The 22,420-nt window shown below is 60.2% G+C and overlaps 1 protein-coding gene across 3 annotated transcripts; it reads right to left on the bottom strand.

Annotated features, from left to right (window-relative positions):
• Positions 1-27: 27 nt before the first annotated feature.
• SYNPO (synaptopodin) lies at positions 28-22,010 on the bottom strand. 3 transcript variants are annotated; one of them, XM_018915483.3, is made up of 4 exons: positions 21,844-22,010; positions 14,093-14,847; positions 3,238-5,162; positions 28-1,987 (listed from the first exon to the last, which is right to left on the bottom strand). In XM_018915483.3, exons 2-4 carry the CDS (start codon positions 14,553-14,555, stop codon positions 1,220-1,222), a joined length of 3,156 nt encoding a protein of 1,051 aa, XP_018771028.3. In that variant the 5' UTR covers positions 14,556-14,847; positions 21,844-22,010; the 3' UTR covers positions 28-1,219. The 3 variants fall into 3 exon arrangements, with proteins under 3 accessions (XP_018771028.3, XP_030084978.2, XP_030084977.2); XM_030229118.2 differs by lacking the exon at positions 21,844-22,010 and adding an exon at positions 19,662-19,681; XM_030229117.2 differs by lacking the exon at positions 21,844-22,010 and adding an exon at positions 15,018-15,108.
• Between the last annotated feature and the right edge of the window lie 410 nt (positions 22,011-22,420).

The raw sequence follows: 22,420 nt of genomic DNA, 5'->3' as shown, positions 1-22,420 counted from the left end.
CCTGGGGGACAGATCAGAGCCAGCCTGGATGGAATAACGGTGGTTTATTTCAGAACTGGGTATACAGCGGTGTGGTGAAGGCAGGCTGTGGTGGCTGCTGGAGCCAGGGTGGGAGATGTGTCCTGGGAATGGGGGGCTGTGCTCCAGGAGGGACAGCTGCAGTGTGGAGGTGCTCCAGGGATCGGGGATGGGCTGGCTTCAGCAGTGAGTCCTGGGGAAAGGGCAGGGTGATGGTCTCTGTGAACAGGAATATGCTAGAGCCCTGGCAGCTCAAACACAACCTCCTCTCCAGGGCTAGCCCCAAGGTGTGGGGACCCATTCTCAGAATCACCTTCTGTGCCAACACCTCCTTCAAACCCTCTGAAACTTCTACCATTTCCTTCAGCTCCTACAGTTCCCCGCCTGCCCTGGCTGTCACAGCACGTGTTGGTTCCTGTGTGTGCCTCCATCCACCAGAGTGGGAATGGGGATGTGGTGAACTTGATATGGGGACAGTGACAAGTACAAGGTGGGGCTGTCCCTCTTGGTCTGGGCAGGGCAGGAGGTCACCTGTAAACAGCCACCTTAACATGGCAATAAATAACTTTGGCTCTTTTTGGTCTCTAGGGAAGGAAGAATTCAGGAGAATTTCTTTGAGAAAGGGTCAAAAGTTAAAAAAAAAGGGGAAAAAAGGGCAGTGAAGAACTGGGGGGGCTGGAACTAAAAATTAAATTTTCTTCTCCAAAATCTGGTTTTAATTGACACCACCCAAATCTAGAGGCTGGGAGAGCCTGGTCATGGCATCCAATCGATGCAGCCCACCCGCAGCTGATGCGTCCCCCCAGGGAAGCAGAGCGGCAGTGACGCCCCGGGATAACACCTGGGAGCTGGGGACAAGGGCTCACGGGGCACCGCCAAGCCCATCCCATGCTGGCTGTGCAGGATGGGGCCGGCTGGCAGGCAGGGACTGCCGAGGGACGGGCCGGGGGGGCGGCTGCTCCACTCTCCCTGCTGACCACGCAGTCCTGCCCCGAAAGGTTAGCGTGGTAAAAATAGAGCGGGGCCATGGGACGGCGGGCGGGCGGGAGGCACCTGACCCCTCTGGCACACAGAGGGGTCGTGGCAGCTCCGAAGGGATACTGGTTTTTGGGGACCTCAGCCCTGGGGGTTGGTGTGTTCCCGGTGGCATCACCCGGGCTGACGGGTGCAGGGAGAGGGTTTTTGGCGGGGGCTGGCTTGTCTAGGAGGTGCAGGGAGCGCCTGAGGGCAAAGCCCCCGTCTTCAGCCGCAGGCTGCTGGTCCAGCCCCTGGGACAGAGGTTGAAGCTGTGGATTCCCGGGCTCTTGGTCCCCGAGTCTTCGGAGTCGAGGGAGACGTCCGAGTCCGTCGGGGACCGGGAAGTGCAGCGCTTGGCTGGGGACCGCCCACCCACCACTGGGGATGGCAGGGGGCTCTTGGGGACGGGGGACAGCCTGGGCACGGGGCAGGGAGACGCGCTGGACGGCAGCAGGAGCCGGCGACCCTCTGCCCAGGAAGCTCGGGGCATCCCGGGGGAGGCACAAGACTGAGGGCTGCCCGCCCGGGGCGATCGCAGGGGGCTTTTGTGGGTGGGCGAGGGGCTGCCCAGGCTCCCCAGCGCGCTGCCGGCAGCCTGCAGTGCCGGCGCTCTTGGCCCCAGCCGGGGAGACTGGGGCAGGCTGGGGGTGCCGGCGGAGATGGGGGTGAAGGGCCGGGAGCTCTCCAGCCCCACGGCTTTGGGAGAGGAGCTCTTCCTGCGGGCAGCGTTGATGATGTTCCTGGCGAGCCGCGCTTGCATCTGCCGGCTGGCGCGGGGGTCCGCGTCCTGCCGCAGCGGGGACAGGGACCTCTCGCTCCACGGAGGGGACGTGGGGGGTCCCTCATCCAGCTCGGGCACCGAGGCCGGGCTGGCCCAGCCGTCCAGGCTGCCCGGGCGCCGCGCCAGCCGGGGCGTCCAGGTGGGCGATGCAGGGAGGGACGAGCGCCTGTCCTGGAGAGGGACAGAGAGCGGGTTAGTGACCCCTACTCGGGGGGACGCAGGCACAGAGCAGGGGTACAGCGGCAGGAGGGTGCCGAGGGAAGATTCATGCTGGCACAGCCCCACAAGAGCTGGGGATGTCTCCTCGTGCATTTCACCCCTCCAGGGGGTCCCCAAAACACATTTGACCCTGCACCCCCTTGCCCACCAAGGAGGGGGGAAGGCTGAGCCTGCTGTTAATCATCCTTGCCCAAAATATGTCCCAGGACTTCTCATTACCTGCAGCTTCCTCAAGTCTCCCTCTGGGGGATGCTTGGAGCCCCCCTTGCACTGCCCCAGGATCCATCACCCAGCACTGCTCCCCAGGCGGCAGGAAAGAGAAGAGCCAGGTGTGACAGCGCAGAGAGTGTATTCGGAAAGAGGGGGAAAAGAAAAATGCAGGAGAAGTAAAGCACAGTCAAAAGGCAACTTGGCACCAGGGGGAAAGTGGTGAGAGGGCATGGGCAGAGGCACAGCTGGATGACAAGCCTTGGGCTGAGCATCACCCAGAAGCCCTACCCTCAGCACCCTCCTCATCCCAGCACATCCTTTGCTTCCAGCCATGCCACACTGAGCCCAGGTGGGCACAGGGACCCTGCAGTGTCCCTGGTCCCAGCACCACTTGGCTCTGCCATTCCCCAAGGGATGCAGTTCTTCCTCCACAGTGAGGAAGCAAACGAGGACAGATCCTGAAGGAGCAACAGAAGAGCCAGCAGCAGGCACAGTGAGGCAGAAAGGCAGTGTGTCCCCTCCAGGTTTGCTTTGGTAGGAAGCTGAGAAGAGCCCAGGACAGAAGGGATATGGAGGAGCAGGCAGAGATCTGAGAGCTGGAAAAGCCACAGATGAGGGAAGGAGGGAGCCAGAGGTGTGATGGTCCATAACAGTTTCCAGGTGAAAAGAGCAAGAGCAGCCCTCTGGGACAGGCAGGCTCCTGCTGACTCTTTGGGAATCCTGCACCTCTGTGCCCAGTTCCTGCTGCCTCCCCGGGACTCCTCAGCTCCTCTTGCACCGAGGGCTCAGCAGCGCCTGTCACCCACTGTCCCAGCACTGCAGCCTCACAACCACTTGTTTTTTTCTATTTTCTTTTCTTCCCCCCAACTTTTTTTGTGGCTGGTTTGGCTTTTGGCTCTCCCATGAGCAGTTAGTTAGGGAGGACTCAGCCTAGCACCGCTGTATTTTTCTCTCTGCCACCACTACTTGTAGTAAAAGGAAGGTTTCCACACCTGCGGCTCGATGCCGGCATTCCTGGTGGAGTAGGAGGGCCGGGGTGCCTGGAATCCTGCCTTTGCCCGGGGCGGCAGCAGGCGGCAGGGCGAGGCCAGCAGTACCTCGGCCGGGGCTGCAGGGCTGGCTCGGCTCTCGTGAGTCAGGGGCAGAGCCCCGGCAGCACTGGGGAAAGGGCTGGCACTGGTCTGGCCGGCGCTGGGCACCACGGGGGGATGCCAAACCGGGGAAGGAGGCAACGGAGAGGTCGGGCAGGAAGCTTGTTGGGGATAGGGGTAGGAGTCGGGAAGAGAGGGTCTGGGTGGAGGCACCTCCTGGGGCATGGACCTTGCTGGCCCCTTGGATGGGGAGAGGATGAAGAGAGAAGACTGGAGCTGGTAAGGCTGGTGCCTGGAGATCTCCAGCTCCTTCTGGGACACCTCGTTCTCCATGAGGTTGCTGCCATACAGCGATGCAGGAGGGGTTTTGGAGGGCCTGCAGGGACTCTTGGAGGGGCGTCTGGAGACCATGGGTGACAGGTAAGCATTGTTGTCATACTTCCAGGAGGGAGGCAGGGACATGGTGGGTGATGGCGACCGCAGCAGCTCAGGCTGGGAGGGAGCCTCAATGATGAACTTCTCCATCCTGGATTGTCGGCGGGCAAAGAGCTCAGCCCCCTTCCCTCTCGCTTCAGTGAGGATGTGGCTGGGCTGTGGCTTCTTCTTGGGCTGGATGGTGGGAGACTTGAGGCAGGAGGACCACGCTGGAGCATCCTCAGCTGGTGGGAGGTGCTGCACACCCCTGGCTGTGCTGTTGGGGACAAAGTTCGCAGCTTCAGCCCCGAGGGCAAAGGGCTCATCCTCGGTGCTGTGCTCCCCCTGCTCCTTCTGCTTCTTCCTGCTGTCTGCACTCTGAACCAGGTCCAGCAGGTCGGGGTTGGGGCTCAGCTTCGGCTTCTCCAAGAAGGTGAACATGGACTTTCTGCTGGCTCTGCGTGCAGCCGACTCCTCCAGGATCCCTGTTTTGGGCAAGGGGTTTGGTCCACTCACCCCGCAGCCCAGGAGGGGATCTGGCAGCACCTTCTGCTCCTGGCTGGGATACAGGGCCGAGTAGGCAGGAGGGGAGCGGACACGGGTTAGGGGTGGAGGGCTGCTGAGGGTCTCTGCATAGGTTGGTGGTGGGGGCAGCTCAGGGGCAGGGGGTTCCTCGGCCGGCTGGGCACTGGCAGGGGATGCCTGGGTGCCGAAGGGTCTGGCCGTCCGGTTCTTCACAGGCTTGGGCTTGGCTAGGGTGAGATGGACCTCATAGTACTGCCGGCCATGTGTCCCGTTCTGCTGCTGCCCGCCTGGGGGTGCCATCCCTGTGGCTGTCCCCGCTGGCGCGCTGGGCACCTCGCTAGGCACCTCACCGGGCACCTCACCGGGCACTTTGACGTTCTTCTCCTCCTCGGAGCTCTGTGGCAGGACAAAAGCCGCTGTGTTGGGCCTCGCAGGGGCTGCTGCATTTCCGAGCCCCTCCACCCCTCTTTCCGTCCCGCTGGCCGCCTGCTCCTGCACGACGTTGGTGGCGGCCGATGCCATGTTCTCCTTCAGGTAAACGCTGAGTGGGACCTGCTGGGCTTCAGCAGGAAGCTCCTGGCACGGGGAGGCGTTTGCCAGCATCCCTTCTCCTGGGTTGCCAGGCTGGCCAGGCTCCGGCTTCATCCCCTGCCCCTGGGTGTGCTCCATGGCGCCTTGGCGAGGCTGGGGCTGCGCGGGGCTTAGCGGCAGCCCCCCGCCATGCCCGGCCCCCGTGAGCCCGTCAACGCGCTGCCTGCGCCGGTGGAACAGCAGGACGCCCTTGGAGCTGGGGCCGGGCGCCGTGGTGAGCTGAGCCGCGATCCTCTGGCTCCGCGCCTTCGCCTCCTTCAGCTCCTTCTCCGAGAGGCTGGCGCTTCGGGAGAGACCTGGGCAGAGAGGAGAGGGGGATTAGAACCCTCAGAGGGAATGTGGGGCGGCAGTTCTCCCCCCCAGGACTGGCAGCCCTTCCTCCAGGTATCCCCCGGCATCCCGACTCCTTCCCTGGCAGGTGGGAGAAGGGAGGAGAAATGCACCGGGGCTGGGATACACGGTCCGGGGACAACGGGGACCATCACAAAGATGCTGGGACAGATGGGAAAGCCCAGGGGACACCTAGTGACACTCAGGACCTTTCCACCACCCCACCCCGTATTTCAGCTGGGTTCTGCGCACCCACCGCACTGACCACATGGGAAAGGAATTTCTCGGAGCGGGTCTCCGGTTGCAGCTCACATGGCTTCGGCCCCGGCTCAAAGGGACAGAGGCGGGGAAGAGGCAGCTGGTGTCCCCCAGCCCTTCGCCCCGAATCCCGGCATGCTCAGCCCCGAGAGGGCAGGACATAAACCCAGGGGAGATGCTAGCCCACCCCGACCCCTGTGGGCAGCCCTGGTGAGAGACTCGTGTGGAGCAACACGAGATGGCAGCAGCCGACAGAAGCTGTGCAGATCCTGCCCATCTGGACACAGACACGGATACTGCGAGGAGCCACCCTCGCGCCTCGGGACTCAACACTAAGCGCTAAAAGCAATGTGCTAAAAGCCTGGCCCGAGCCCCGCGGCTCGCAGCCCAGTGCCGCTGGGCTTCTCCTGTGCCGGACAAAGGTCAGGGCACCAGCCCTTCCCTAAGACCGAAAGGATGTGGAGCTGCCGGGAATGCATTTTCTCAGGGTGAGCCATTTCCTATGAGCTTGCCCCCCCGAAAGCACCCGTGGGAAGGGCAGTGTCCCCCACCCTGCCGAGGCCACTGTTGGGCATAGACACCAGCGCCGACCATCGGCACCAGCCCCGCACCCAGCAAAGGTGCAGCCCCTCTCCAAAGGCACTGCCAGCATGGCTCTGATGGTGTCTCTGCTCTGGCTTTGGCCCCAGCAGGGAGGTGGTGGCCAAGGCAGCCTGCTCCCAGCCTTGCTCCTCTTTCCTTCCCATCCCATCCCTTCCCGTCTTCCCTTCCTTCATGTGTTCCTAATTTTCTTGCCTTCTGTGCTGCTTGGGAGTCTTCCAGGATATTTTCAGCAGTGGCTCAGCCTACCAGCAAGGGAAAGGGATGGATGACTAAGCCAAATCCTTCCAGCGAGCCCACGGTTAGCAGGAGGGCTGCTGGAAGCTGGGCAACTCCTGTTCCTCACCCTTCATCCCTCCTGCCTCCCTCAGCACCCAGCAAGTCCTTGCACACAGCTCAGGTGTGCAGGATGCCCTGCATGAAGTCTTCAGGCTGCCCGACAGGAGGGTTTTATCTGGGCAGGGGGCAGAGATGCCAGTGGAAACTCTCCTGCGGACGAGGAGCCCGGCAGCAGCGGCGACGCCGGCGGCCCGAGTCCCCCCGTTCGCGCCCAGCATTGTTTTCCGCCCCATTTCTATTTGCTTTGGCGGCGGCACAGAGCGGGGCCGCTGCTTCCTCCGGCCGGGCTGGCTGGAGGGCGGCCAGCACCGCGGCTCCGGCTCCGCGGGGTCACCCTCGCCGCCTTTATCTCCGAAACGGAGGAGAAACACGGCCAAGGAGCGGTTGAGAAAGAAGCCACAGGCTCCAGATGTCTGCGGGTTTCGTGCTCCGAGCGGAGCATCCCCGCTTCCTCGGAGGCCGGGGCTGCCTAAGAAGCCGAGCTCTCGGCGGAGCTATTTCGCAGCCTCTTGCTCTTGCTACTGCCTTTTAACGGCAAACGAGGGGCCCTGGGGGATCTCCTCAGTGCTGGAGGGATGACTCAGCTCTTGGCCAGCCCGTTCCCGCTTGGACTAGCCTCCAGATATGCTCCCATGTAGCTGGGACCAATGCCGGGATTTGCCCGCCGGGATTTTGCCCCGGGTGTCTCCATCCCTTGCTGTCGCCACAGCCTTGGCATTGTTCCGGCCAGGGTGTGCTGCAGGGTGGACTTCTCCACCTAAAATCCCCTACCTGCAATCCATTTCCATCCATACCCATCCCCTCCAGTCTTTCAGCAGCCCCTCTGCCCCTGCCCACCCAGCACCTGCCATTCCTGGGCTGTTCCACCTGGGCCCACTGGAAATTGATCCCTCAGGATACTGCTTGGGATAGTGAGGGTAAGAATTGCTCTTCACATCCAATTTTTATGACACAGACAAAGAAGCCTCTGGCAGTCCAGAGGAAATTGCTGCAGCCTGAGCTAGGGGATGAGGTTATTCACCCAGTGCTAGAGCCCTTATCCATGTGCCATGGTGTCTGGAGGGATTCTGTCACCTGGGGCAGTTTCTATACCACACACTCCCCTCCCAGCCACAGGGAACATTCTTTCATCCTTCCTGGCCATCTCCTGCCAGCTTGCAGCCCCAGGCAGGCAGGAGGGAGGTGAATCCACTGAGAATGTCCAGGTGCTGGGGAGGAGAAGGAAAAGGGGTGTGGGGCTGAAGGCAGCCAAAGCTGCCTTCAGGAAGGAGGTGAAAGTAAAAAGATTACATGTGTCCAAGGGCACTGGGAACTGGTTTCCACCCCTTACCCTGAGCCCAGAACAAATTCCAACAGGTGACAGCTAGCTCCCTCCTTCCTTCCTTCCTAAGCAGGAAGGAAGGAAGGACAGGACAGGAAGGAGGAAGGACAGAAGGCCGGAAGGCGAAGGGACGGAAGGAAGGAAGGAAGGAAGGAAGGAAGGGAAGGAACGGCAGGAGGAAGGCAGGACGGAAGGAAGGAAGGAGGAGGAAGGACGGACGGAAGGCAGAGGAAGGGAAGGAGGAAGGACGGAGGAAGGAAGGAAGGAAGGAAGGAGGAGGAAGGCAGGAAGGACGGCAGGAAGAAGGAACGGAAGGAAGAAGGACGGAAGTGAAGGAAGGACGGAAGGGAAGAAGGACGGAAGGACGGAAGGACAGGAAGGAAGGCAGGAAGTAAGGAAGGAAGGCACTGACAGTACGGAAGGATCCGTGACGGTCGGCATATTCAGTCCGTCTACTTCCTGCGATTACTTCAGGACAGGAATTACCTTACGGACTTGCCTTCATTCCTTCCTTCCGTCCTCCTTCTTCCTTCCTTCCTTCCTTCCTTCCCATACACTGGCTTGCCATGACACTGTCCCTCGGGAGGGAAACATCTCCCCTCTCCAAATGTCCCATCTTTTTCCAAGCCAACGAGCCCCACCAGCCCTCTCCACTGCCATGTGCCCTTGCTGGGCCAACCCTGAGTCTCTCTGTGACCCAGGGGTGCTGCAGGAGGTGCTCCCTCTGCATCCTGTGCCCCATGGAACTGCTGGAGTCCTGGCACACACAAGCAGCTCCAGGTGCTATTCTGGTTTAACACACTCCAGCTCTGGCCACAGAAGCCTACAGATCTCTATCTATATATTTATATAGGCTCTTGCTCTGTAGGTTTTCCGTTGCTCCAGGGGTGACTTCCTGAACATCCCCCAAGTGCAAGGCTTAACAGCTTCTCTCCAAGCTGTCAGTCATCCTTCCCACAGCATGTGCAGTGCTCTCTCCTCCAGAGAGAGGATGACGAAGGTGATGAAAGGCATTTTTGTTACTCTCACTTCCTGGACAGATGGGGGAAAAAAATTCCTTCCATCTCAGCTTTCCATGCAAAGGATGGATCCTCCTGAAGGGTGCTAAAGCAGGATGTCTGAAGTCCAGCCAGGAAAGGCTGGAATCACCATCTGACCCCAAATGGAGATGAAGGATGTTACAGACATGGCTTGTGACCCCTCCTGCCCTAAGATGGACTCCGAGGGCTGAAATAGGATAAAGATTTGGCCTAAATTGCAGTTTCACTCAACTGACAAATTCAGTGAAAGTGGATGGTCCTGACGTGGCTGGGATGTCACAGGAAGGAAAAAGTGACTTGGAAGCTGTGCCTGGTATGCAGAAGACAAGAGGTACCCAAGCCTTAATGGGACTTGCAGGGTGCCACAGGTCATGTGAAATATCAGAGTCAGAGCTGGCAGGCGACTCCAAAGTCTTCAGTTTGGGCTCTGTCCCTGGCCTGCTCCACGCCTGGATGCTCAGCTATCCTGGTGCTGCAGCCCAGCTTGGCCATGCTCAGGGTGTCCTACCAGACCACCCCCTGGACAGAACACCCACCATCCATAACCAGCAGGCACTTTTTCCCATATCCAAACATTTCTTGGACTTCTGTGGTCAACCCAAATGGTGCCTCTTGCTGGTAAAATCCCACTGGCAAAACCAAGAGCAAGACCAAGACAAACCCCATTTCCAGAAGGACACGCTCTGTGCCACCTGACACGAACCCCAGTGCACATCCACAGCCAGGCAGCGCTGGGGAGAGGAGATCCAGTGTTTTCACCCAAACATTGAGGACTTTGGCCACTGAGGAAATGTAAGCAGGTTTTTTGGCAGAGCAGCAAGCTGGCCCCTTGCCCCAGCTACAGCTGTGCAGGATTTTTTGCAACGCGTACCAGCTCACACACATTTAAGTCTGTGCACACATTCCCCTCCAGCTCCCAGATATCCCAAATAATCTGCAGCTAGCAAAACACAGAGGGTAGCACAGACAGGCAGCTGAGCTAGCTAGAAACGGATATGATTCAAACATATGGATAGAAAGATGACAATTTTCTGCCTCATTCCCAGCTTCCAGCTCTCCTATGCCCCAGATAAAAAACCTCCATGAAGTTCTTATCCATGCTGGCCCTGCAGCCCCAAAAGATTCAGCTCAAGTGGTGGGTGCTGTGATGGGATCAACCTCTCCTGCCTGGCAGACGCTCTGTGCTGGGCCTCTCCACACGGGTGCCTCTGCCAGTGACAAAATGTGGCACAGCAAGAAAATTCGTTGCGCTTGCAAGTTTTGCCTGTGCTCTGTTCGCAGGGGCTTTGCTGGATTTGGAGCTGTTTGCCTCCCCAGCCGTGGCTGGCACTCAGCACCCAAATCCTGCTGAAATGGCCCCACAGTCTCCAAGCAGCAAGTCCTGGGGCACCCAATTCCCACACAGGGGGAGGAGAAGGGGGTGGTGAGGGTTAATTGAGTGGGGGCTGTCTGCCCCTGCACATCCCCAGTTCCTGGGAGATGCAGTGAGCAGCCCCAGCCCTACATGTGTCCACATTGGGCAAGAAGAAGTTGTTGCTACCACACAAGTGGAGGCAGCACCTTCCCCAGCTGGCTAAAATTAAGCCCTTATCTTTGGAAAGGCAGCTGGATCTGGGCAGACCTCCCCCAGCCAGCCCTGCCATCCATCTACCCCGAGGGCAGCAGAACCAGCCCGTCCCGCGGCCGGGTACCACGGGGACTCCATCCATCCTGCCTGGGAAGTGCGTCCCAGCCCTTTGTGCCCAAAGCTGCTGGAACTCGCTGCGACCCATCCCGGGCTGCAAGGTCCCGGGGACAGCCCCGCCGGGCCGGTGCCCCGAGCCAGCGGCGCCGGCCCGGCCCGAGAAGGTCAAATGGCTCGGAGTGTCCCTGCGGGGTGGGCAGAGCGGGGAGGGCGGCGGAACGAAACGGGGCCTTTGCCTGTCCCTTGCACAATCCGTAAAGGATCCATCCTGCTGGCTGCCAAGCCGAGGGCCAGACCTCGTGTCCCCAGCATGGGTGGCATGGCCAGGGGAGGTCACGTCCCTGACGCAGGGGACAGGGAACATCGCCTGGGAAGAAGTTCTGTGGATCAGTGAGGTGCGGCCCTGCGAGCCCCGCGGAGGACCCCCAGGTCCCTCCACGTCCCCACCGTGTGTCCTCGCCGTGCCTCCCACACCCACATCGGACACCCGGGAGCCGGCGGATGGAAGCGACACCTGCCCCGTTCATTCCTGGGGACAAACCCCGCTGAGCTCCGGCTGTGCGCGCCCCATCGCCCACCCTTCGCCCACCATCGCACCCACGGGACATCTGGGCATGCACTCCCGTCCCCCGCCCCTGCTGCCCGGACCCCGAAGCACCCCCTGCGCACTGCCACCCCCCGGCACCCCGGACACCCCCAGACCCCGACAGCCCCGCTGCACTCCCTCTGCGTGCCCACACAGCGTCCTTGCCCAGTCCCTTCTGCAGTGGCACCCCCGGCCGCCGCCCGGAGCCCCCCGGTCCCTGCCCCCCTACCCCTCCAGCCCGACCGTACCCGCGGTGCCGGGTGCCGGTGCCGCCTCCCCGCGCAGCCCGACTGCACCGGGGAGGAGGCGGCGGGCAGGAAAGTTGCGGCAGCTCCGCCCTCGGAGCGGGCCCGGGGGGGCGGCGGGCGGGGGCCGGGCCGGGGGGGGTGGCGGGTCCCGCCGGCACTGCCCCTGCCCCTGCCCGCCCCGACAGACAGACCGACCGGACGGGAGAGGTCCCCCCGCCCGGCCACTCTGGCAGCCGCCCCGCCGCCCCCGATGTTCCTGCTCTGCTGCTTCTCGTCCCGGCTGGGTCCGCCCCTGAGCCAGCTGAGGGAGGGGAGAAGCCTGGGCATCCCCTTACCCACCCTGGACATCCCCTTACCCAGCCCGGAGCATCCCCTTACCCAGCTCCCCGCATCCCCTTCCCACTCCGGGGCATCCCCTTATCCCGTCCTGGGGCATCCCTCTCTCCCAACCCTGCGCATTCCCCTTAACAGTCCGGAGCATCCTCTTACCCATCCCGGGACACCTCCTTACCCAGCCCCTCACCCTTTTTCCTCCTCCCCCCGCAGCACCTTACGTTTCAGACGCTGCTGGGGGTGTGGAGCTTCCCCTTCCCGCAGGTTTCCTCAGTGCTAAAGTTTTGAAGCTCTTGGAGGGAGGCAAAAATCCAGAGACAAAAATCCAGCACGGGTCTCACTGCCCTGGGGACCTCCTGGGAACAGCCCTCAACCCCCTCTGCCAGGGCTGGTCTCTCTCAGTCACAAGGGAACCACAGACGATCCCTGGGGAGCCAGCATCACCTCCTGCCTCCACCACCCCTCTAGGGCTGCAGAGCTCCCTGGCTGCGGGTGAGACGGGCCTCACCCCCTTCCCAAGCCTGTCCACACCTCAGGATGAGCTCTTGGCTTGATTTTTTGCCTTTCTAATTTCCTTTCTTCCTGCCCCTCTGTGCTTTTTTGCGCTTTCCTGGTTTTTGAGGGAGCCTGGCGCTGGCTCTGCAGCCCCCAGGGAGTGAAACCTTCCGTTTATTTGCACACCAGACAGAGAAACCAGTCCTGCCTCCTGCATCTCCCAGCCTCTGCCTCTTCCCGGGGCTCCTGCACTCCCCAGCCTGCCCTGAGAGGTGCCAGCCAGCCCGGGCTGCCCTGCTGGATATTTGAGAGCAGCCAGCCTGGCCCTGGGCTCCTGGATGGGGACCAAAGGGGCACCTGGGACCCGCCTGGGTGGGTCCACACAGCTCAAGGTGGGGCACCCGTTTGGCTCCCGGCTCCGAGGGCCAGCCCTGCACCACTCTGGCTGTGGATGGATGTGCCCTCTTCTCCTGAAGGAGCTGGAAGAGGTGGGAGGTCCTGTACCCCATGGCAGCTAAAGAGAAGAGGAGCAAGCCTGACATCTCCCAGGGATGCTCCTGCAAGCAGCCTGCTGCAGGAACAGCCCTAGTGTCACTTGAGAGGGCACCTGCCCTTTCCTCTCACCTGCACTGATCCAAAGCTCTCTCCCCCAAACCTGCAGGCTTTTGGCAAGGTCCCTGCTCCCAGGACCCTCGGTGACATCCTGCCCGCAGGCTCTGGAAAGTCTGACGGGTCCTGCAGGCAGTGGCTGGTGGTGATCTCACTTGGAGGGGGAGGAAACGGGACAGACAAACTCTTTCCAACAAACCTGTTGAGTTACTTTAAAATTCCAGGCTGGCAGCAAAAGTTCTGGATTGCGGCGCGGATTAGGAAAATGCTGAGCCTGGACAGAGTCAGGCCTGACCTTTCCCCACCACAGATCTGCCATCCCGGAGCAGTGAGAAATGGGAAGACTATTTGGGTCCATCTGGTTTGTGTGCTGAGCCCTGAAACACGATGCTGCTGGGGCAGCTGTGAGCCAAAGGGCTTGGCTGAGCTTCCCAGCCTGTGTCCCATCCAGAAGCCGCTGGTTTGGAGGATGCCTGACATTGCAAAAAGGCAGGGACTGGGTTCTGGACACTGGGTTTGTCCCTAGTCAGTCCCACCCCATCCCACCAAGTCCTGGGGGCTACCTTGGGAGAGCCAGGCTCTGAGCTGAGCAGCAGCATCCCATAATGCCATCCCATGGGACAGGGACACACCTGCCCTGGCACTGTGTGGCAGCTGAGATAACAGCTGGGCAGGAGCAAAATAGAAAGGAGGGTGGAAGCAGGGTTTAAAAATGGGTCCAATGCCTGTAAGAGGAGCATCTCCCACAGGGAGGTGGGGCATTCCAGGCATGGCAGCAGCCCCAGGAACCCTAGGTATGAGCCTGTAGGTGTGTCACTATGGCTGGAGGGACAGTCACGGGGGGAGGAATAGCTGTGGCACGGGGTAGTGAAGTGAGGCGATGGCAGAGAGCATTGTAGGAACCAACCAGCTCAAAATAAAGCACATAGTGCTTAAACCAGGGGCTGACAAAAATGTCCCAAAGCCATGTGAGGAACACTTGGCCATCCCAAATGGACGGAGGAGCGGTGTCCCTGTCCCAGACAATGCCACAGGAGCTGGTCCTGATCACTCTTGAGCAGGATCCCACCGAGCCCCATGGCCAGGGTGAGGGCTGGGAACTCCATCCTGGTCATGCCCTACTGAGGGATGGGTTGAGTTCCTGGAGACAAGTGGGAACCCGCCTGCTGCCTTCCCACCCCCCTCCCAAGAAAAGCCACAGATTCCTCCTTATTTTTAAGGCCAGAGAGATCATCTCAAGCTAAATTAGTCCCAGAAGCTCTGCTGGAAGCCTGGGACCTCTAACCCAGGGAAAGTCCTGCCCTGGGAAGAGCTGGGTGTTCTCACCAGGAGCACAGTAGTGCTTTTCCAGAGGGGACAGTGGCCAAAGGGGGTTTCTCTTACCTGTTTTCCTTGGCTCAAAGTCGGGGTTGATGAGGACCCGTTGGATCTTCACCACTTTCCACTCCTGGCTGGGATTGTCTGCTGTGGGGGGCAGCTCTGGGGCAGAGCCAGGGCACTTGGAGGGGGCTGCAGGCTCCTCTGCCAAGGCCAGGCTGCTGCCATTCAATGGGGGTTGTGGTGCATCCCCATTGAGCCCCCTGAGGTCCCTCTGGCAGCTGCCACTTGATTTCCCTCCCAGCAGTCCCACCCGTGCCTCCTGCTCGCCTGGCTGGGAGGCTGGAGCATCCCAGAGCTGATGGCAGCTCTGCTCCCCTCTGCTGCCCCTCTCCTGCCAACAGCCACTGTACCCCTCAGTGTCCCCCTTGGCTGTCCCACCGACACAGGGGGGCAGCTCAGCCTCGCCAGGCATGGGGCAGCTGGGCTGGGGGTGGAGGCAGAACTGCTGGAGCCTTGTCCTCAGCATCTTTCTTCACTTATTTCCTTCACTGGCACTCCACAGCCTTGCCAAACAGCTCTGCATGGCCAGGGGGGTGGATGGATCCTCCCTCAGAGCATGGGCAGCATGAGGGAGGGCAGCCACATGCCAGGCAGAAGCTCAGCTTTACTATTCCTGCAGGAAGATCAGGCACGATGCCACTGGAGCAGGCAGGTTTTGGAGACTTGGATGGAGGGATGTGTCCAGGGGAGGCAGACCCCAGCAAGGAGGATTTTGCAGGAATTTCTCTTCTCCAGGCAGAGGACCAGCATCCAAAGACCTGTGTAAAGGGAAGGAGGAATGTTGAGTATTCTTGTGATTTCCTATGGCCACAGAGCACCTCCCAGCCAACCCCAACCCAACTCCAGCTCCAGGACCACTTCCCATGAGGAAGGACCCCCTGAGATGCAATTTGGGAATTTGGAAATTCATCCATCCATCCATCCTCACCCTGGGGACAGCAGCCTGTGCCTGGCTCCCCTCGCTTTGTCAGCCCAGATGAGGCTGTGTCATCCCTGTCAGTGCTCAGCACTGGAGCACCACTGCTCTGGAGCTGGGAGTGTTCAGCCAAGAACCAAACCCCTGAGGATGTTGCTCAGGGTTATCAGGAACAAAAAAGGAAAATTTCCAGCATTCAGCTAAACTGTGTTTAACCATTGAGTGACTCATGCGGCGTCAGGACAGGCGCAGACAGACACACTTCCCTCCTGCCAGGCACAAATCCTGCTGGATGACGAAGCCACGCACCAACACAGACAAGTTATCAGCTGGGAGAGGGGGATGTCATCTCTCCCAGGACAGGATATGGGTTACAGTGTACGGAAATTCCTGTGAGTGCTCTCACACAACATCACCCAGCCCTGCTCATGGCAAGGCTGGTCCCAGGGAAGCACCTCCTGGGAGATCCACAGCACCCAGGGCACCTGGGCCAGGATGGATTTCCCCAGCTAACAGCCAGCTGGGGAGGAAAAGGGGTTCCTGCTCATCCCAAACCCCTCCCTGAGTTATTGCAAGGTTTCTCAGCAAAATAAGGAAAAGCACCAGGTCAACATTGCAGGTTAAGCTCTGGCAGGAACAGCCCTGCAGCTTCCTCGAGGCTCACACAGCTTCTCTGCAAAACTTTTCCTGTCCTTAGCAAGGTTATTTTGGAAAAGAAGGCAGATTAGAAAGCAGGCACTTGGGCATTTCCCAAACACAAGGCTGCATTTTTTGGAGAACGCCCAAAGGAAATCTTCTGCCCTTCTTGAAATCCTTCCTCCTGCCTCTCTCTGCTGCAATTATTCAGCACAGATTTGCAAAGAGAACCTGAGGAGAAAATGTCAATGTTTCTCTCTGAAAAAGAAATTTCACCCTCCTCTTTACGTAATTTGGGGGATCAATAGTTGCAGGAAGCCACCCACATCTTTCCTTAGACACATGGCAAGTTGTTGGAGCTGGAGAGAGCCAGTTTATCTCAAATGAGGACAAAGAGAAAATTGCCCAAAATAGCCCCAGCCCAGCGTGGGTGGGCAGAGAACCTCTCAGGGGGGATCTGCACCTCCCCACTCCCATTTCCTCACCCTATCCCAAGGGAGCAGGTTTCTGGGGCAGCACAATCAAGTCCATCCAACACCAGAGCTGCCTTGACAATTTGCTGGGGGAGCTGGTACTCCCTGAAAGCATCTTCCAGAGCCATCCCCTTCTGTGTGGGAGCATTTTCCACTCACGGGCATCTCCTGGGAGTGACACCCACAGCCCTGGTGCTCCCCAGGCAAACCCTTCCTGCTGAGACCCGGGCACTGGTGTTCCCTGAGGACACTCTGCTGGGAAAGGGCTGCCCACAGCACTGAAATACTGAGCCAGGCCTCTGCTGCCCTGCTGGGGGCCAGGCTGGCACAGAGGTGAGAGAGAGCAGCCTCCTTCTCCCAGGACACAGATCCTGGGCTCTACAGCAGCACAGGAGGGGAATATTTATGAGTACCATGGATCTCTAGCAGAAGCTGTGGGCTGATCCTGTCTGTTGGAATACCAGCAGGTAGGGTGTGTATAAATGCCTCGGGTGCAGCACTGTGCTGGCAATAGCAAGCAGCAACAGCAGCCATAGCCACAAAGCCAGACTGAGATAGCCCCCACCTGCAAACAAAGGCTGTAAAGAGGGGTGGGGGTAATTTCAGACAGCATTTCAGGGGTGAAGCTCCAGAGGCCACCCAAACGGGGTGCCGGTGCCCAGCTCAGAGTCCCAAAAAGCAGCTGTTCACTGTGTCCTTCTGAGAGGCTCCTCATGCTTCCTTATGGCAACAAGTCCCTACGAGAAGCTGCAAAATGGGGCTGGGGAGGGAATAATAACAACAACAACAACAACAACAACAAATCCTTCAATTCACAAAGTGTTGAAATCTGGCAGCAAGGAGATCTTTTGCTCGACTTCTCTTCCTGCCCACTCGCTGGCGAGTGATGCACAGCCCCCCCACCTGCCTTTCTCACACCCTGCCACCCTCCCCCCCCCAGCTATTGAAAAAAGGAAAACTAAAGTTAACTTTCCACGTCCCACACAAATATTTTTGGCAGGCGTTGCTGGCATTCAGGCTGCTGAGCCCGGGGGAGACGGGGTCTGCTGAAAGTCTTTGTCTCCATCTGCTCCCGGCACCCGGCTGGGGGTCTGCAGAGCCTGGGCTGTTCTGTCCCAGACACAGCGCGGGGCCAGGAGGTGGCACAGCTGTAAAAAACGGGGGGCACCTCCAGGACAGCCCTGGGCACCGTGAGTGGCCCAGCCACGGGAGTGCCATGAAGTGAGGGGCAGATTCACACCCAAACTTTGGCTCTGTCCCCGCTTTCCTGTGTTGTTCTCAGCCACATCCCTGCCCCTCGCTGGGTTTTCATCACCATGAAACGAGCCGGGAAGGGGTGTGAAAGCCGTCCCCAGCACCGCGGGGCTCTCGGGTTTCCCCGGGTCAGGCAGCGGGTCGCTGTCACTCAGGCAGGACCCTGCTGCCCAGACTTGCAGTCCCCAGCTCCAGTCACAAGATCGGCCCAGTCCCTTTCCAAAATAGCCCAGCTGCAATGTATACATCTGGGGAGCTTTACACCTCCCCTGTGCCAGCAGCTGAATGTCCCCTCAGGGGAGCTGGGCACCTTCCTTCTCCACGTGGCACCTTCCTCCCGTGGCCCTTTCCCTCAGGAGAGGGGCGGCTGCATCCCCCCCGGGCAGCCCCGCATCGCTGTGGCTCTGTAAGGGAGCTCTGCCCTCACAGCTGACACCGGAGACACCTCGGGTGTCACCAGAAGCGTTTGGCTGCCCTGTGCACAGCCACGCTCCCGTCTGCTGCAATCCAATATCCCTCCCGGCTCCCTGGATACCTGGCCAGGACGGCTGGGCTGTGTGCTGGGGGAAAGCACAGCCGAGCTGCCTGTGGGGTGATTTCCCTTGCACAAGGACCCCAGTGCTGAACCCTGCAGGTGTCACCTGTGCCACCGCAATATCCTTCCATGGCAGAGCCAGCCTGCTTACAGCCAGAAGGGGATGGCAGCAGGAGGGACACAGCTGGGCTGTGCACGGTGGAGGGAGGGAGGAAAGCCTTCCCTGGCAAGGCCCAGTGCTCAGGGAAGGGACACAGGGAAAGTGGGATGGATGTGATTGCCTCCCTCGGCAGGACAAGGGATTCCTGCCCCCTGAGGAGCAAGACCTGCGAGTGTGGGCAGGGATGGCTTAGTCCTGGCTCAGGGCAGGCAGGCACAGCAGCCGGCAGCGTGCTGGGGAAAACAAAAGCCTTTTCCAGCACTGATTTACTACCTGATGGAAACGGGGATGGAAAAAACAACATTCCTGAATTCCTGTCCCCGTGCAACCCCTGCGATCCGCAGCACCCCAGCCCGGTCCCGCAGTGGGTGCCCTGTGCCCGCATCCCGTGCCCGCAGCTGCTGGGGAGAGGCAGCAGAGGAATGCTGGGGATGGGCACGGGGGCTGCGGGCACCGGGGGAGCGGGCGTGAGTCAGCGCTGAGCGAGGCAAGGGAGGAGGAGGATGACAGTGGCATGCCGGCCAGCTGGACCATGTCCCCTCCCTCTCCACCCCACGCTGGAAGGAAGGGCTAGATGTGGGCAGATCGCATCCCTCTGAGCTGCTGCACGGCTCCTCCGGCCCTGGGCTCATCCCTCCGGGTCAGGGAGGAGTGGAGCTCTCCCTGGGCAGCTCCCTGGAGCAGAGGCTGCCGGGCCCTGAGGAAGGCAGGGGAGCAGGATGGGGAGCAGGAAAGGGATGCTGGCCCCTTGGAGGGCAGCACGGTGCAGGCTGGGCTGCACTCAGGGTGAAATGTGTTTGTACCCCAGCACAGCCATCCCAGCACAGCCTCAGAGGGCATTTGCCCCACTCTGCCACCCCCATTCCATAGGGGTTTTGGTCAGGTTTTGATGCTCAGCACACCCACTCCCCTCCTCGCACTGCTCAGCCCAGTCTCCAAGAAACCCTGCTGCTCCACAGGGTTTGCATCCATCGAACATCAGTCTGTGCACTCCAGCCAAACGGCACTGATCCTGCTCTGCCCTCCTGGCTGGGTTCAGCAGTGAATCTTCCCCTTCCTGCCACCCCTAAGGGGCCCATCTGACCTGGGGGTCCCAACCAGACAATCCTGGGAGCTGCCCATGTCCTGACTGCATGACAGGCCCACGCAGGGCAGGTCCCAGCCTGTCCTGCCCTTTGCTCAGCTTGAACCCTGACCCCAGCTCCAGCTGCCGCATTCCAGGGAATGAGGACAACCCCAGCCTGGCTCTCACAGCTGCCCCAAGCCCTTCTTCTCAGTGCAGTTCTGGGGAGCAAAGTACCAGGTTTGCCAGCTCAGCCCAAGGTGATGGTAGCCCAAGGTGTCACCTCTGGCCCCTCAGCTCCAGATGATGACAGGAAGCCAGGGATGAAACTGCAGCTCAGCCTTTTCAAAGCTCAAATGAAATGTAAAAACCAGAGAGGTACGAGAGAAGATGAACTGAATAATCAAGCTCTGGTCAGTGTGGCACAGCTGTCCCCAGGACTGGCACCACCATGGCTGCAAGGTGAGCTGGATTGGCAAGCCAGGTTCTGGCAGCTTTTTTCTCCACACATCCCTGTCTGCCCGGGGCAGCTCACCTTCCTCACTCATCCTGCAGGAACATCCCGGCTCTGCAGCCACCAGCTCTCTGGCACAGCAGGTCCCACACCCAAATTTCCCCTCAGAGCTCCAGCAGCAGCTGCCAGAGGGAGGGAAGGGAGGGCGGGCTGGCACAGTGGCGCCTTCACGCATTTCCCAGGCACGACCAATTCACATTTCCTGGGAGAGGAATGAAGGAACTCTCACTGAACAAAACCCTGCTCCTGGAGGCGAGCACTATGGGCATGGGGTCACCCCTGGTTATCAGATGCCTGTTGAGGGTTGTGCCAAAACCTGTGTTGGGTGGGGAGGACAGGGCAGCCTCTGCAGTGGAGTTGGGGTTCACCCTGCAATGGGATTAGAACTCATCCCACAGCCCTGAGATGAGTGGGATGAACTTTCTGGCAGTGGAGTTACAGCTCATCCTGCAGCCTCAGTGGCCCCAGGGAGCTCAGCCTCAGCAGACATAAAGCACAAGACAGCAACTAAGCAGAAAACCCCACAGGGGCTCGAAAATCCAGTTTAAACAACCTCTGAGCATTCAGGGCTGCCTGAGCTGGGACAACTGAGTTAGAGCATCTCATCTCCCCAGGCCCCAAACCAGGCTGCAGAACTTCCCAGGGAATCCTGGGGGCTGGCACAGCCACTGCTGGGTTTCACAGCCGTGTTTGACATTGTCACAACCCTGCTCAGGTCCTCCTGAACAGACAAATGAGGCGCCGTGACCTGAGGCTGTCAGGATCAGGGGATGTGACCTGCCAGTGCAGAGATCCAAGGTCAATAGCAGACCTGACAGCTCAGCCAAGGTTTGCTGAGCCCAGCAGCTCTGTCCTCCCCACTGTGAGCCCCCCCACCATCAGCTCCAGGCACCCCTGAAGCCCTAAGGCTCCCTGGAGAACAGAACTGTGCTGCTAAGAAACAGGGAGCAGCTCCCTGCTGCCTCTCAAACCTGCAGCCCTGGCCAGTGTCTCGGCTCCCAGCTCTGATCCCAGGGAGGTAGGATGGGAACTGAGAGCAGAGATGGGTGCACTCAGCCTGGGAACTGCCAGGACCAGGATAAAGGACAGTTTAACAGCACAGTGACAGAGTGCACACAAGTACAGGGTTTGGCCCCTCTGAGCCCCACGGGCAGCTCTCGGCCTGTCCATGGGAAACAAAGAGCATCCCGGGGAAGGGAGTGTTTTCTTTCCAGACCAGGAAAGCAGCCAAACCCCAGCACATGCCCATTCCCAGGCCTTGGCCCCAGCAGCACAGCAGGCTGGTGGCCTTGGGATATGAGGTCCTTTCCCATCTAGCTCCCCCAAGGCTGAGAGCCCGGGCAGTCCAGGCAAGGCAGGAGAGCAGCCCTGCTGCTTGTGGGGGCTCTGGGGGTCCCTGAGGCCAGGGCAGCACCACCACCTCCCTACTCAGAGGGGTCTCCAAGCATTTTGGGCTGGGGCTGTGTGTCTGTGTGCTCAGCAGTCTGGCTCCCTTCTGGCAGAACCGCTTGTGCAGTAGGAATAAACATGCCGAGGACACATCCAAGCCAGTGCAAACAGCCCCTGACCGAGCTGCTCTCTCCCAACACTCTGTTTTTCTTTCTCTTCTTTTCCTCTCCTCTCTTAACCCCTTCAGGAGCCCAGGGGACCTGTGCCCAGCTGCCCTTGGAGCTGCTGAAGCCAAACCCCATGAAACCCTGGGAGTCTGACCACAAGGAAGGGCTGGGACGGCAGTGAGGTTCCAAGGTCCCCCCAGGGCACAGGGATGGTTTTGCTGCCCTCAAGTCCCCTGGCTGTTGTTCCCCTCCCTCTTCTTCCTCCCCCACCTCCTTTCTCCCCTCCACAGCTCATCCTTTCCCCAACAGCTCCGGAGGGTCCTGGGGAAAGGGCTGCTCCCCCTTCCACTGCCCAGTTCACCCGGCCAAGCACGGGCTAAGTGCTGGCAGGGGGGCACATCACTCTGGGCTGGACAGAGGAGCCAGGAGGCACCCATCGAGAGGAAAGCACTCCAGGGAAGCCCACCTCCACCCTCCACTCTGCCGGGAGCCCTCTCCATCCTGGAGGTTGGCGTGTTCCTCTCCTGTGACACCGCTCGGTCCCCAAGGTCACCGAGAGCCATGCCCAGCCAGCATCCCGCTGGGATGACCACGGAGCCCAGGGCACCTCTGGTGAGCCCAGGGATGCTCTCACTCACCACGCTCACCTCTTTCGCTTCCCCTTTTCTCCCCTGGAGAAGTAAAGCTGGCTGCCGTCCATGTGCTCTGGCTGAGCCCGGAGGAGGTCACGTCCCGGCTGCCCCGCCGTGCCTGGAGCAGGGTCCCGGCCGGAGCAGGGGCCGGCAGCGCCCGGCTCTCCTCGGCTGCTCTGCTCCAGCCGCGCGCGCAGGGCAGGGAGAACGGGGGGAGAGGGGAGGGAGGAGGGGAGGGGGGAAATGAAACTTTAATAGCACAGAGCCCCTTTTGTTTCCCAGCATATGGGATATTTCATACATGCTGAAGGCATTAACCACCTATATTCTTCAAGCGCTGGCGGCGGCTGGGAGCACAGCCCTACACTCAGCTCGGGGCACAGCGCCTGTCCTGGGGGGCTGCAGCAAGCAGCAAGGAGCCCCTCTGCCCTGGCACCCCCTCCGGAAGCGGGGAGACCCTAAATTACAGCCTGGAAAGCTGCTCTGCTTCACCCAGGATCACCCCCTGCATGGTTTTGTCTCCCCAAAAGAGCAACCAAGACCCCAAACTCAAGACCAAGAAAGGGATGTCCCTTTCCCTGGTTTTTGGGCG

The sequence above is a fragment of the Serinus canaria genome, chromosome 13 (assembly GCF_022539315.1).
Source record: "Serinus canaria isolate serCan28SL12 chromosome 13, serCan2020, whole genome shotgun sequence".
Lineage (NCBI taxonomy): Eukaryota > Metazoa > Chordata > Aves > Passeriformes > Fringillidae > Serinus > Serinus canaria.
The sequence above is the reverse complement of the archived record's forward strand: the minus strand, read 5'-3'. Positions and strand labels throughout refer to the sequence as shown.